This window comes from Ischnura elegans, chromosome 4 (genome assembly GCF_921293095.1).
Source record: "Ischnura elegans chromosome 4, ioIscEleg1.1, whole genome shotgun sequence".
Classification (NCBI taxonomy): domain Eukaryota; kingdom Metazoa; phylum Arthropoda; class Insecta; order Odonata; family Coenagrionidae; genus Ischnura; species Ischnura elegans.
The window spans coordinates 119,643,869-119,656,500 of NC_060249.1; the positions used below are offsets into that span (position 1 = coordinate 119,643,869).

The 12,632-nt window shown below is 39.8% G+C and overlaps 1 protein-coding gene across 2 annotated transcripts in view; it reads right to left on the reverse strand.

The window, feature by feature from the left end:
- Positions 1 to 12,632, reverse strand: part of LOC124157958 (histone acetyltransferase KAT7) — a 104,085-nt gene that overhangs the window by 66,090 nt on the left and 25,363 nt on the right. For both annotated transcript variants that reach the window (XM_046533072.1, XM_046533071.1), the window contains exons 5-7: positions 11,317 to 11,583; positions 9,067 to 9,293; positions 7,481 to 7,667 (exon numbers count right to left, since the gene is read on the reverse strand). In XM_046533072.1, the coding sequence (XP_046389028.1) occupies positions 7,481 to 7,667; positions 9,067 to 9,293; positions 11,317 to 11,583 (681 nt within the window). The remainder of the gene's footprint in view (positions 1 to 7,480; positions 7,668 to 9,066; positions 9,294 to 11,316; positions 11,584 to 12,632) is intronic.

Here is a 12,632-nt window from a genome sequence, read left to right on the forward strand (position 1 = left end):
TTCAGGTAAATATGAACTTAAATGAACAAAATAAATTCCCTCATTCCATGAACTATTTGCCTACAAAAGTTCATCTCCATTGGAATTGAAATTTATAAACTTGTGCTTAAGTACGAACACCTTTTTGGGACCAAGCGATCTAAGCTGATGTGTGTGAATTTCGGGGACGAGCGGCGACAAGTCACCACTAGTAGTGAGGTGGAATGCACGGATATTTTAAACCGGTGAAGAACCCGAGAAGAAGTGAATACTCTGTGGTCTGATCTATCTTTAAATTGAATGCGAGTCGCCTTTCATAGCGTAACTGTAAAAACAGGCGATAATGGACGAAAATCAACACGCAATACCAAAAATAGGTATCTTCCTAGCATGCATTTACTTCGAGGCGCGGCGGCTTTTTCAAGAAACGACCACAGAAGAGAGCGCGTTCCTCTCGCAAACAATTTCGCGGAGAAAACGAACCAAAATCCGTGCACTGCCCGAGAACTATAGAAAGCGAACTGGTTCTTCAGATGCAAAAAAAACATAATCATCAAGGAAAAGACAGCACGGCATAGTCGTAATGAATAATTTGTGCGGTATCAACAGCGATGGGCCAAAAACAGGACATTCTCCGGACAGAAGCCCAAATCGGCTCTCAATACCAAGAGTTCAACTCTAAAATGCTTTCGTGTTCCAGTACAAAAATACCGCGAACATTAATTTTTCAATCCATACTTTAATGGTATAAATCATATTTAATACGCAAAACTTTAGTTAAATTCGATTCAGGGAAGAACAATGGTCACGATATAAATCTTTAACCCCCTCCATCCCTCACCAAGGGCACCTCAACACACTACGCAAGTCGTACATGCACTATGCAGTACAATAGTTGGGAGTACAATACCGAACCAAAAGAAGTCCAATGACACATTAAAAGTCTTAAACAAAAAACATCCTTCCGCGAGACACTCAACTCATTCATTAATACCTTCACTATCAATGCGTGCGGTAAACCGTTATGAATTTTCTTCCGTAGGATTGTCAATAACTCTAATAGCAATACTTACAGGCTACACATCAGGGACTCGAATTTCACCGAGATGGTCCATCTCAGAAGATTAATAAGCACTGAAGGCATCCTGATGATAATGGGACATTTCTGTGACCTAATCACATTATCTAAGTGCCTTGCCGAGGACCTTGACTCCATTCGTCCATTGGACAATCAGTCTTAAGCGACCGAAATTGTTCTTTTTTATTCGCAATCTATTCAGTCGACGTGGCTTATTTAGACTAAAGAGAGCATCCACGAATGGATAGCATAGACAGTTAGATAGTCGCACCAATCTCAGCCCCGCCACGTCCTTCAGAGCTCCAGCAAATAGACCGATCATTCGCACGGCCAAGGCGGATCTTTGAACCATCACGGAGCCGACATAGTCAGCACGCATCAAAGCGTGAACCGTTTCTCGGGGCTGAAAAAAGAAACATTTTCGAGGACGGTGCGTCGATTTCATACATTCATTACGTTTCTTCCAACAGCATAGCGATTTTATTATCAAAACAAGTTGCTATCTGAAGGCGGGTTTTTCCTTGCTAAAGAACCACCTTAAAAACAAGAAGCACACTTTTCAAAACTTAACAGTGAAACGTGATCGTATTTGTGAGAGTAAATGGTTTCTTAAGGCCGTTTTACACGGTACACGGAATTGCGCAATCTGACGTACGTGCGAAGGGGCAATCAAAATTGCGTCGTGTAAAGCGGTGAATTGCTAGAACACATGCGAGAATGCGTGGATGCGAGACAGCAAAATAGCCCCTGTTCTAATTTCGTTCATGCATTCGCGCAATTCCACGCCATTTTAGAAATTAATGCAGCTCTAACCTGCGCAATTCCCTGCCCCGTGTAAAACGGCCTGTAGATAGGTCTCAACAAACATTTGAATTGGCATCTTGATGGTCTCCTTGGCGGCGGTTGATCGAGACAAGGATTCGGAGTATGAATCGGAGGAGGCTTTCGCGTAGGCGTCTATGGCCGAGGTGTCGCCAGTCTTCCTGACCGGCTTTTCTGAATGCCACTCTGATGCTTCTCGGATTCGCGTTCCTTCTCAGCCGCGAATACGGCACGCATGATGAACTTCGCAGAGTGTTCGTTCTTGCAATTAGGGAATAAGTGTGCCGCCCCCCACATCATTCCTGCATTCCTGGAACACGCGGCATCAGAAGCAGCGGATTCAGCGAGGTGCGAACGCCCACAAGTATGTGCTGTGTCCGAAGCGAGCGCACCGGAAACACAGCTACGGACCCATCTACTTTGAAGACAGCGACACTCGGCAGGAGTTGCGTCGTACCGAGGCAAATTCTTAACTTCCCCGATCGGCAACCAAATGGTTGTTGCGACGTTCACAACAAAAACGACGATAGGCTTTTTGTGGCGCTTAAATTGATTCCCATTGTCTGGAGATCCTGCTGTGTCTCGTGGCGTGAAGAGAGACCGCCCGATGGTGAATAACATTGTCTTCTCATATCCAGGGGCCAACGCCGAGAACTGCGCCTTCTCACTGGTGAGGGCGAACCGCTCTGCTATGCAGTCGACAGGGTTGCGGAGCTTTAGCCTCACTGCGTAGCAAATGTGAAGCTTTGGTCCGTCAATGTGGCCTCAATCAAGATCCTAAGGCTATGAAGTTTCACATTCAACAGATGTATACTCTCAACTGTAAGATCATTCTTGATAAATTGATTCCATCTGTCTCTCATTCTTCCCTAATTTTAGGAGAACCGGCTTCCAAGTTTTGATGAGGGCCTACCTTGAGTCTACGTTAACACTTCTTCTCTGTTCTTGGATTTCCATCTCTGAGCTCCCACCCCTGAAAAGTCTCTTAAATCAATCAGAATACACTCAGTATCTTCCACCACATAATAACTTCAATTTATTTACCAGATTTCCAAAAGTTCTATGAACTAAGTTAGGCCATCGATACAGGACCTACTCCCTCATCAGTCATTATCGACTTATTTATGGAAGACTTTAAGAAGGCCCTTGCCCAAGCCAGCCAAGTGTTACGTAGACATAAGATATCGTCTCACCCCACGTCATCAAAGCACTTCACAATTTCTAGACAGCATGATAATCTGCATCCCAGGGTCAGATTCCTTTAAGAATTTGAGAGAAATCAATGTTTACCCTTCCTTAGCATAACCCGAAAGGAAGATGTTTTGTGGGGTCAGGCACATGTATACGGCCAACTCATATTGATTTATACATGAACAGAAAGAACTACCACCATCCCTCACAAAGGAACACAGTTTTATCCATACTCATCCACAAGTACAATTCCGAGTAAACAAGGGAAGGCACACACACCATGAATTAGATGGACATTTGAGAATGATCTAAGAGAGAAGCTCTGGCCAGAGCTTTCCAAATGTAATTCTCCTCAGTTGCAGGGTAAAATACTGTGAATTCTTCAAAGGTGAAACAATGAGACCATCCACAAGCCCCAAGTATGATTGACAGCCAATTCATCATGGTCAAGGATATAATTTATATCTTCAGGCTTAACTATATGGAACCTTTCCATAATGGAAATAAAAAAATTAAACCTAATTAGGTTCTCTTGTATATTTAAATACGCACGACCTGGGTTTCATAACATTTTCAGGTGAAAGACTTAACCTGACCTGAAGATGCAACTACAATATGAAATGCCTATTGTTGTGCCTATTTAAATATATAAAAGAACCTAATTAGGTTTTATTCTTTTCTTTTTCAAAAAATTCAAGGATACTTCAGTCCTTAAAACTCCTGGCATTAATAGTACCTTGTATGAGTTAGGAGGGATCTACATTCAAGAAACTGGCCAAACCACTGCAGACTTTCAAAATGAGGAGCATCAGACAGGTATACTTGGAAAAGTCTACTATCCCTGAGCAAATCATAAACAAGGCAAATATTTAGCATTACATGATGCTAAATATTTAGCAAATCTTATGGATATTGTGACAGCATGTAAAAGGAGGACAGGATTGAAATATAATGGCATTGATTAAATTTTAACTGAAACACAAGATATGCCCTCAACAATGCTTGGGAGAAAGGAAGTTCCTACTTCCAACCATACCAAAGAAAACTCCCAAAAAATTGGCAAGGGAGAGAGGGGCTTGGTATCAACCAATGAAGAGCTGAAATTGAGGGAATATAATCCCAGCAACCTTTGACTCACTTTTTCACGATGACGGAACTCTACATCCCCCAACCACAGAATGGATTCAATTCCTGAAACCAACAACGTGAATTTCCTGGAAGTCAGGCTTGACCCCCAACTCATTTGGAACGCCCATACATCATACCTCATCCAGAAAACAATAGCAGCAAATTGCATCGTACCCTCTACTCAATCAGAAGAGCATGATGGCACTCTTAAACTAAAATTATCTTCTATCTCTCCATGCTACATCCTCTCATAACTTATGGCTATCTTGGCTAGACATTGGAAACGGGTACGCAGGGCACGACCACATACATTTTGCTCCTGAGAGTCAGGAACCAAGTCAGCGACTTTTACGCCCGTGTGTCTCAGGATGGGAAGGTCTGAGGAAAGAAAAAAGGATAGGAGGCACCACCGCGATGAGAGCCCGACGATACCTTCCAGGAAAAGATAAGAATGGAAGATAGGGGATAGAGACAAACACGCACCGCCATAGGGATAGCAGGGCCCACTACAAGCGAAATCATGATTTTATTTGCCAATGAAATTGGAAGATTATTCTATAATGAGAAATCGTTTTGTTGGATATATTTTGCCTAGACATCCACCTCTTTCCAGAACTTCACCAAACACAACATCATCCAAACCTACCTTTCTACCACTCGACCAGCACTTACCCAATTTAAAAGCCAACTTTGAAGACACCTTTGGTTCAACAAATAACCCACTACTTGACCCCATGAGAGAATATGTGAGTCATCATATGGGCTTTTAGAAGCAAGTAAAAGGCTAAAGCATGTTTAAATTTTACTTTTAATGATGAATTAGAATTCCCCAGAAAATATATAAACATGTATCATTTTTACCCTGGATACCGCACCTGGTAAGTATAAACTGGTTGAGTCGAGAAAAGTAATGTGTACTCAAAAAGATGGTGAAATGAAAGATTTTGTTAGCCTCCCTTCTTTGAGGAATCTCTTAAGGGCACCATAATGAGATAACAATTGAAGGGAATACAGAAGGCATAATGCCTCGCTTACATTACGATTGTCCGAGCGATCGTCCCAACGATAGTTGGCCGAACTAGCCGTGTGAATGCATGTCCTGACAATAGTTGACGTAGTTCCGAACGTAGCCACTTTACGATGGTTAGGCGCTGGGAGACCGGAAACGGAAGCAACAAGAGAAAGACGAAAAGCTCGTGAAACTCTATTTTTTCATGGATTTGTCCTAGGAAGGAAGAATATGGGCGGAAGAAAATTTATTCGGTAAATAGACGTTGAACACACTGATATCTTGTCCCTGCATACCTCAACACCTTTGCTAACCGTCAATTTCCCGTTCACTTTAGATGTCAGCACTAGAGGGCAGCACAGGTATTAACAATCGCTGCGTGAATGTACGATAGTTCCGACAATCGCTGGAACAATCGTAATGTGAATGAGGCATAACCATTCAGCAGCGGTAGCTAGATCACAAGCCTACCACCCTGGGCAGAATACATAAATAGTAAACAATTGGTCCGCAGATAACAGAGTGCAATTGATACTGAACACTCCAAATTTATTATATTTCAAACAGATCATTAGCAATTACAGTGATTGAGTACTGGTGGTGAATGTTTTCCAAAGACTGAATCTCTTGCAAGGACTGATGCCTAATCCAAAAGGGCCAATTATAATCAGCATTTTTTTTACATGCAAATCATTGGTTAATTGATGGTGCCTCTGCAATCTCTCATTTTGGCAAGGTTCTCACAATATGCCATACTTGTACTTATGCGCTTCTACAACAGAGTTGTCCGCTTGTCTGTTTAGAGGCCAGATTCTATTGGTCTGTTTTTCTATATGATCAAAGCAGCCTCCATTGCTGATCTCAATGAATAAGATCAATGAATCATGAATGAACATTAACAAATTCATTATTTTTCTCTGGAATTACTTGTTGTTGAAGTCTATTACATATTTGTATATTGCTTTCAGTGAACAACTTTCAGGTGTATGCAAGCATAAATTCTGAGTTTTCTTTCATCTCCGTGGACAAGCATTTGAAAAACAATAAATTAGTAGACAACCAGTTTATCATCAGTGATTTCGATGGCAAAACACTAGCCACTTATGTCATGTGATTTCGGCAATCAGACCAAAAGAGCCTAAATGTAATTCACGAAAAAGAAACAAAAAATTCCCAAACCTCTTCATATGAGTTACTGAAATAAATTCTATTTAAATGAAATTTATAACGATTTGCAGTTAAAACCACAAAAGTCCGCACTTCACAGAAATTTGAAAGACTTTGTTTCCGAGCTCTAGTCATAGCACCGCCAATGGGAATGTACTTAAAAAATACTACTTTTAGCAATTGCTGGTAAAATTACCAGCATTATTAAATCATGTCATCAATACATTGATATATACCTATGCATCCATTGATGATGCCACGATGCACTACAATCTTTTCGACCTAAAAATTAGAAACACCAAGCAGTTCTACACCATTAACGATGCTATCATGGCCTTTCATATGATGAAGCTAGATTAAAGTGATTTATAAGTAAGGTAAGAATCTTCCTCAAATATGGAGAAAATGATCAATGAAGATATTTATATCTTAAAAACCATTTCAAATTACAACTCAACAACTAACCTTATCAACTTTCAATCATTTACATATTTCAAGAAGAAACCAGAAGTCCACATAGGTGAAATTCCACCCTCATTAGTAATGAGTATCTGGGGGGAACCATTTAAAAAATGTATTACATAATCACTTCTACATCTTCCAAAAGCTATCAGAAGTAAGAGAAAGCACAAATTTCAATGTTAAGTATATTTTGACACTCAAAAGATCATAGCCATAGGCAAAAAAGGTGAACTGACCCTCCCAGCCCCCACAGAAATGCATTTTGGCCAAGCATATCATGTTCCCGACATGGACAAGAGTGTGAGTGACACAGGGTGCCCTACCAAACCTCTCCTGGAAGGAAATCATGCGAATTCTAGCTATGTCCATGGAATGGCCTTCACCCAGAAGGCCTTTGGAAACCGGTAGGAGGTCATCAGGAAAACAGACTTGCACCAAAGCAGAATTTGATTTCTATTTCCACAACCGTAGATGCTGTGATGAAACTTCATGCAAACACGATTATTAGAAGAACAAATGTAAGTGTCTAATTCAAAAGTTTTCCACAGTTCTCACATTTGTGAAAATTATTATGTGTGCTATCACATGATGCACTCCCTGAGGATAGAAGAGAAAGGTACAAGAAAATGAGAGTTGTGACTTACTTTGCTGAAGTAACCCACTGTGTGGCAACCATCAGAGTCACAGATGGTCATCACGTAAAAGAGGAATGGCTCCACGTCATAGTACAGCGTCTTGTGATCCAGGAAAAATTTTGCAAGAAGACAAAGGTTCTGGCAGTACTGCTTGTACCTCTTACCATCAACTTCCCAAACAGATATTTTCTCCTTTCTGAAAAGATAAGTATTACAGGCATAAGTAAATTAAATTTGTAAAAAAGCAATTTACCAAAATTCATATCATGTTAAACACTGATAAATCAAGATGATTAACCATTTTAGCGCGGCACGTCGATATATCTGCTTTTACTGCTCAGCTGAAAAGTGCGGCATGCCGATATATTGGCTTTTACGTTATTGTTGTTAAATTTGAGGACATTGAAATAAAAAACTTATACATCAGTAAACGTATAAAATGTCGTGATTATTGTCCAATTTAATCTCATTGATTAAAAAAAATGCTTAAAGATATCTAAAACATTAACTATATAATGTTTATTTTTCCTAGTTGCTACATTTTATTAAAATACCCTTCGCATTTTTCGACTGCACCCCGGGAAGAAGGATAGCATTAAAAGGGTTAAGTAAAGAGAGGGGAGAAAACAAATATGATAATTATACAAACCAAAGTGACTCTTGAACAGCAAACATGGGATTAAGATTTCCAAATTGTCACATTTGGGTAAAAGACAGCTCACACAAAGAATACAATCAAGAAATTCTGCTTCACTTAGTAATTTGAATATGGACTTTTCGACACATTTTTCCAGTTCATATTTCTAACTATTGTACGGCTGTTGGATTAGATCATCTGGGCATTTACACCCACGTCTAATGGGAAGCTGTGGATCGTGAGCCCCTTAACCCTTTCACTGCCAGCCCATTTCAGGTGGGATGTACGAAGACTGCCAAGGCTATTTTCCAGAATTAGCAACATTTCAGATTTTAAAATTTTTCAGCCACTTAATTTTATTTAATACGCCTAGATTTTTTCCCCAATTCTTAAGATATATTTACATCTTATAACCTTAGATAGATTATGGGGGTTTACATAAATTACAGACGTTGCAAAGGCCACAATCACGAAAAAAAAGTGAAATAGTTCGGCCCCTGGCAGTTTTCGCTCAACCAGCGAGGGCCGATATATGGGCCCGGTGGCAGTGAAAGGGTTAAGTTGAGGCAGAATGGGATGGGTAGGTCCAAAGAGAACTTCTAAGAAAATTGATTGTTTTTGATATTGCAAGTGCAGAATTTGAAGTCCATTGCAACGCTCACACCACTAGCTATTTTGCATCCACAGGAACTTTCCAAACAAAAATTAGCACACTGCAATACTTGAAATTTCGTCCATATAGTTTGTGGAAATTAGTTCTGATTCATATGCACGCACACAGGTGTTTCATTTGTGAACATAAATCACATAAATACCAAACTTCCAGCACATTTTGTGGAATCAGTTACCAACCAGTATGTTGGTAATAATAAACCCTCACTATCAATGCCCAGAAAATTTAATTATTAAAAATTCAACAGATCAAATTACTATATCAAGTATGAAGCACTGGACTCACCGATAGACTTCTTCCCCAGGAGGGTGCCTCCATACGCACTTGGCCAAATGCCTCTTCAATATTGTGCGGCTCTTCATGTAGCGAAGACAGTATTCACACAAATAAAGTTTAGGCAATCTGGCGTAGTCCTCTGGGTATGGACTCTGATACCATACCTCCATTTCATATTTCCCCATCTCAATGTACTTTGTACCCTTGACATATGGCAAACCCTTCAGATCCTCCTCCTAGTAAAGATAAAGTGAAAACAAAAATAAAATATTTGTGCTGCAAAGAGGGAGTGCTAAGAAGAGTGGGAGAAAAGAGAAGCCTCTTAAAAACCACAAGCAGAAAAGGGGACAACTTAGTTGACCACATTTTGAGGCACGATGGCCTCATGAAGACAATCGTTGAAGGACAGATGGAAGGGAAGAAGGGCAAGGGACGGCCCCGAATGAGTTATATAGGACAAAGGGTTATAAAGGATGTAAAAGAGAAGAAATAGGGTTATAAAAAGGTTAGAGGATAGGCGGGAGAAATGGAGAGCTGCGTCAAACCAATCCTAGGATGGTTGACTAATGATAACGTGCAACAAATTATGTAGGTAAGATTTGACGAGAAAAAAAATGAAAGAACACGAGAAAAAAAATGAAAGAACACCTTAGCTCAACAAGCTGACATCAAATACAAGAGAGGCCTGTGACCACACATAGAGCCTTGCAAAACGGCTCCGTACCCAAGTATGTTAATATTGCAGTACCCTTGACTCCATACAAGATAAGAGGAATGTAGAAATGAAATGCTCCCTGTTATTGCAATGAATACTATAAATTGGCAAATTGTTGCGTACACTACACTATATTGAAGAATAATGCATTTTAATTGATTATCGGAATCATCTTGATGGTTATTTGTTAGCCTTTTCATGGTGAGGTTTGTGGTAACACTTATTAGCAGTGGCTTCCTTAGTGTAACATTAATATTCTTGTCAAACTTATTATGAAAATAGAATTTTTACTGCAAAAGTGAGAATGTTCCATTCTAGTTTTATATATAAAGGAGGCACTTATTTCAAGTATACTTCGAATTCAGCACAGTTGTGTGAAGAAACAGATTTTTATTCAATTGATTCCTCAATGTTGGACATTATTTTTATTCAGTCCTAGTTTGATAAAGGAATGAAAGCGACTGTTGTAATTCAAATGATAGGCAAAGGTTTCTCCAAGTGAAAAATTATTTTTCTACCTCAGAATACATACACCTATTGGCGAGAGATATTTTGGGAAGCAACATCTCTACCTTTTTAAGAAGCACATCTTGAACCCAACAATGTTCTCATGCACTATGAATAATTCACTATGAGATAAATAAACTAAATTAAAATAATTATGTACTGATAATGAGGACTATTTTTACCCAGAGGATTCATGGAAGTTAGCATTAATCACACACGCTAATCTTTAAAAAAATATACATATTTAGGTACCTTATATTCCTTCATTGATTTTTTCAGAAGTTTTCGCTATGTTTTCATCAAAACAAGTATATCTAAATATGTGGAGCACATAATACAAAAGCACTTACTCAAAATTTTCATCTCAATTAACTCCAGGAATCAATTAAAATCTGAATTATTTAAAACTTTAGTATCTTTGTCACTACTCGAGATGCTGCTAGCAAACTAAATGCTGAATGAAAATTTCCATGAGGAAAGTATTATTCAGAATCAATGTATCACACCACATTTAAGGAGTTGGCAATGCTTGAATAATGAAACTTATAAAGTTAGTAGCTCACTTCTGCGTGAGAATCACCTGCACATCAGAAACACAATGCATCTCAAATAGGTACAGTTTATTAGCAATCAACTATGAGCCATCCAGAGTAAAATACTTACATAATCATAGATCAAGATGTTGAAAGGTCGTTTTATACCGGGCACGGAATTGCACAGGTTAGAACTGCATTAATTTCTAAAATGGCATGGAATTGTGCCAATGCATGAACGAAATTAGAACAGGGGCTATTTTGCCATCTCATGTCCAGGCATTCTCGCATGTGTTCCAGCAACCACTTTACACGATGTAATTTTGACTGAGCCTTTTTACACACGTCAGATTGTGCAAGTCAGTGCTCCGTGTAAAACGACCAGAAGAGTTTCAATAGCTCATACAAATGAATGAACATTTGTTGGTGACAATACACACAGACTAGTAGATTATAGGTGAAACTAATTTACTCAAGCATAAATAAAACAGCACGAGTACTCACAATTTTCTCACTAGCCAGAGCCTGAGCTTCTTGAAAGAGTTTGAGGTCATAATCGGAGACAATGTTGGTGAGCCTGGGCTCACGGTCCTTCTCGTCGGGAAGGCTCTCCGCCTCTCCATCGCCGACACCCTTCGAGCGCAGCTCCTTGATCTTCACCTGGCACTGGCGCTGCTCCGGCGTGACATGCGCCTTGGGCGACTTCTTGCTCATGACAAGCAGAGCCTTCTTCCGCTCTTCCTCACGCTTCTTCGACTCCATGTAGCTCTCCTGAAGACAACATTTGCCCATTTTAAGTTCAAAAGCAAAATGCTCTCATTTGAACGGTCAGAAAAATAAGAGTCCACATTCGGTAATTACAGAACACTCCCGATTATCCTAATGGCTAATGATGGGGAGGGACGGCACGAATAATAGGAAAACACGGATAATCCAAACTTTCACTTAAATATCTTGTAATGTTCACAATTTACGTAAAACATACAATATATTATTATTTATGCAGTTATTCTGTCATTTAAAAGTGCTTCCCAAACTCATTGAAAGCTTTCTTCGCCAGTTCGCGATCTTTTTAGCGGCAATAACATGGTTGTACTCATAATATAAATGCTCCATGTAGGGTCTGGTTTCGCAAACCACACATCCGAGGCTGTGTGATCACGGATACAGAAAAGTGGTTTGCACGAATACTTCAAAACCACTACTTGACATTGGAAACTACATTGTCAGGCACCACACCACCCAGTCGCATCTCGCACATGTTGTCTGGGTTGCAACTGCTGCTGGACATGTATCTGTGATCACGGAGCGCGGTCGCCCACCGCAAGGCTTGGAAAACATGAACACGGTGCTCCCGTGAATGCAGCTAGCGCGTGATCACTTCTGTTTTACAATAATGATTCTAATGGAAATAATAAGCTCAGTGTATCCTAGCATTAATGCAGTAATTCCAATGATTTTGTGTCTGATTTTATTTTTCTATAAAGATCGTGGAAAAAATTGTGCAAGAGTGAAAATCATGCACGGATACTCCGCAACCCGGATAGACCGCAGCCAGATAATCGGGAGTCTGCTGTATAATAATTGACACAAACTGATGTTTACCAAAGCACTGCATGAAACAAGTAACTTTGCACGCAGTCACAGGTATCGCTTCAAAGTAACTACACCAAAAATTTGCCATGAAAAAATAACTTGGCTTAGACAGGATTATTCAGGATGTTCCGTAAATTCAGTTTGAAATTTGCATTGGAGGAAGATGGCTTGGTGATGTAACTCGTAGTACACCTGATTGAGCATTGAGGGATCTGGATCCCAAC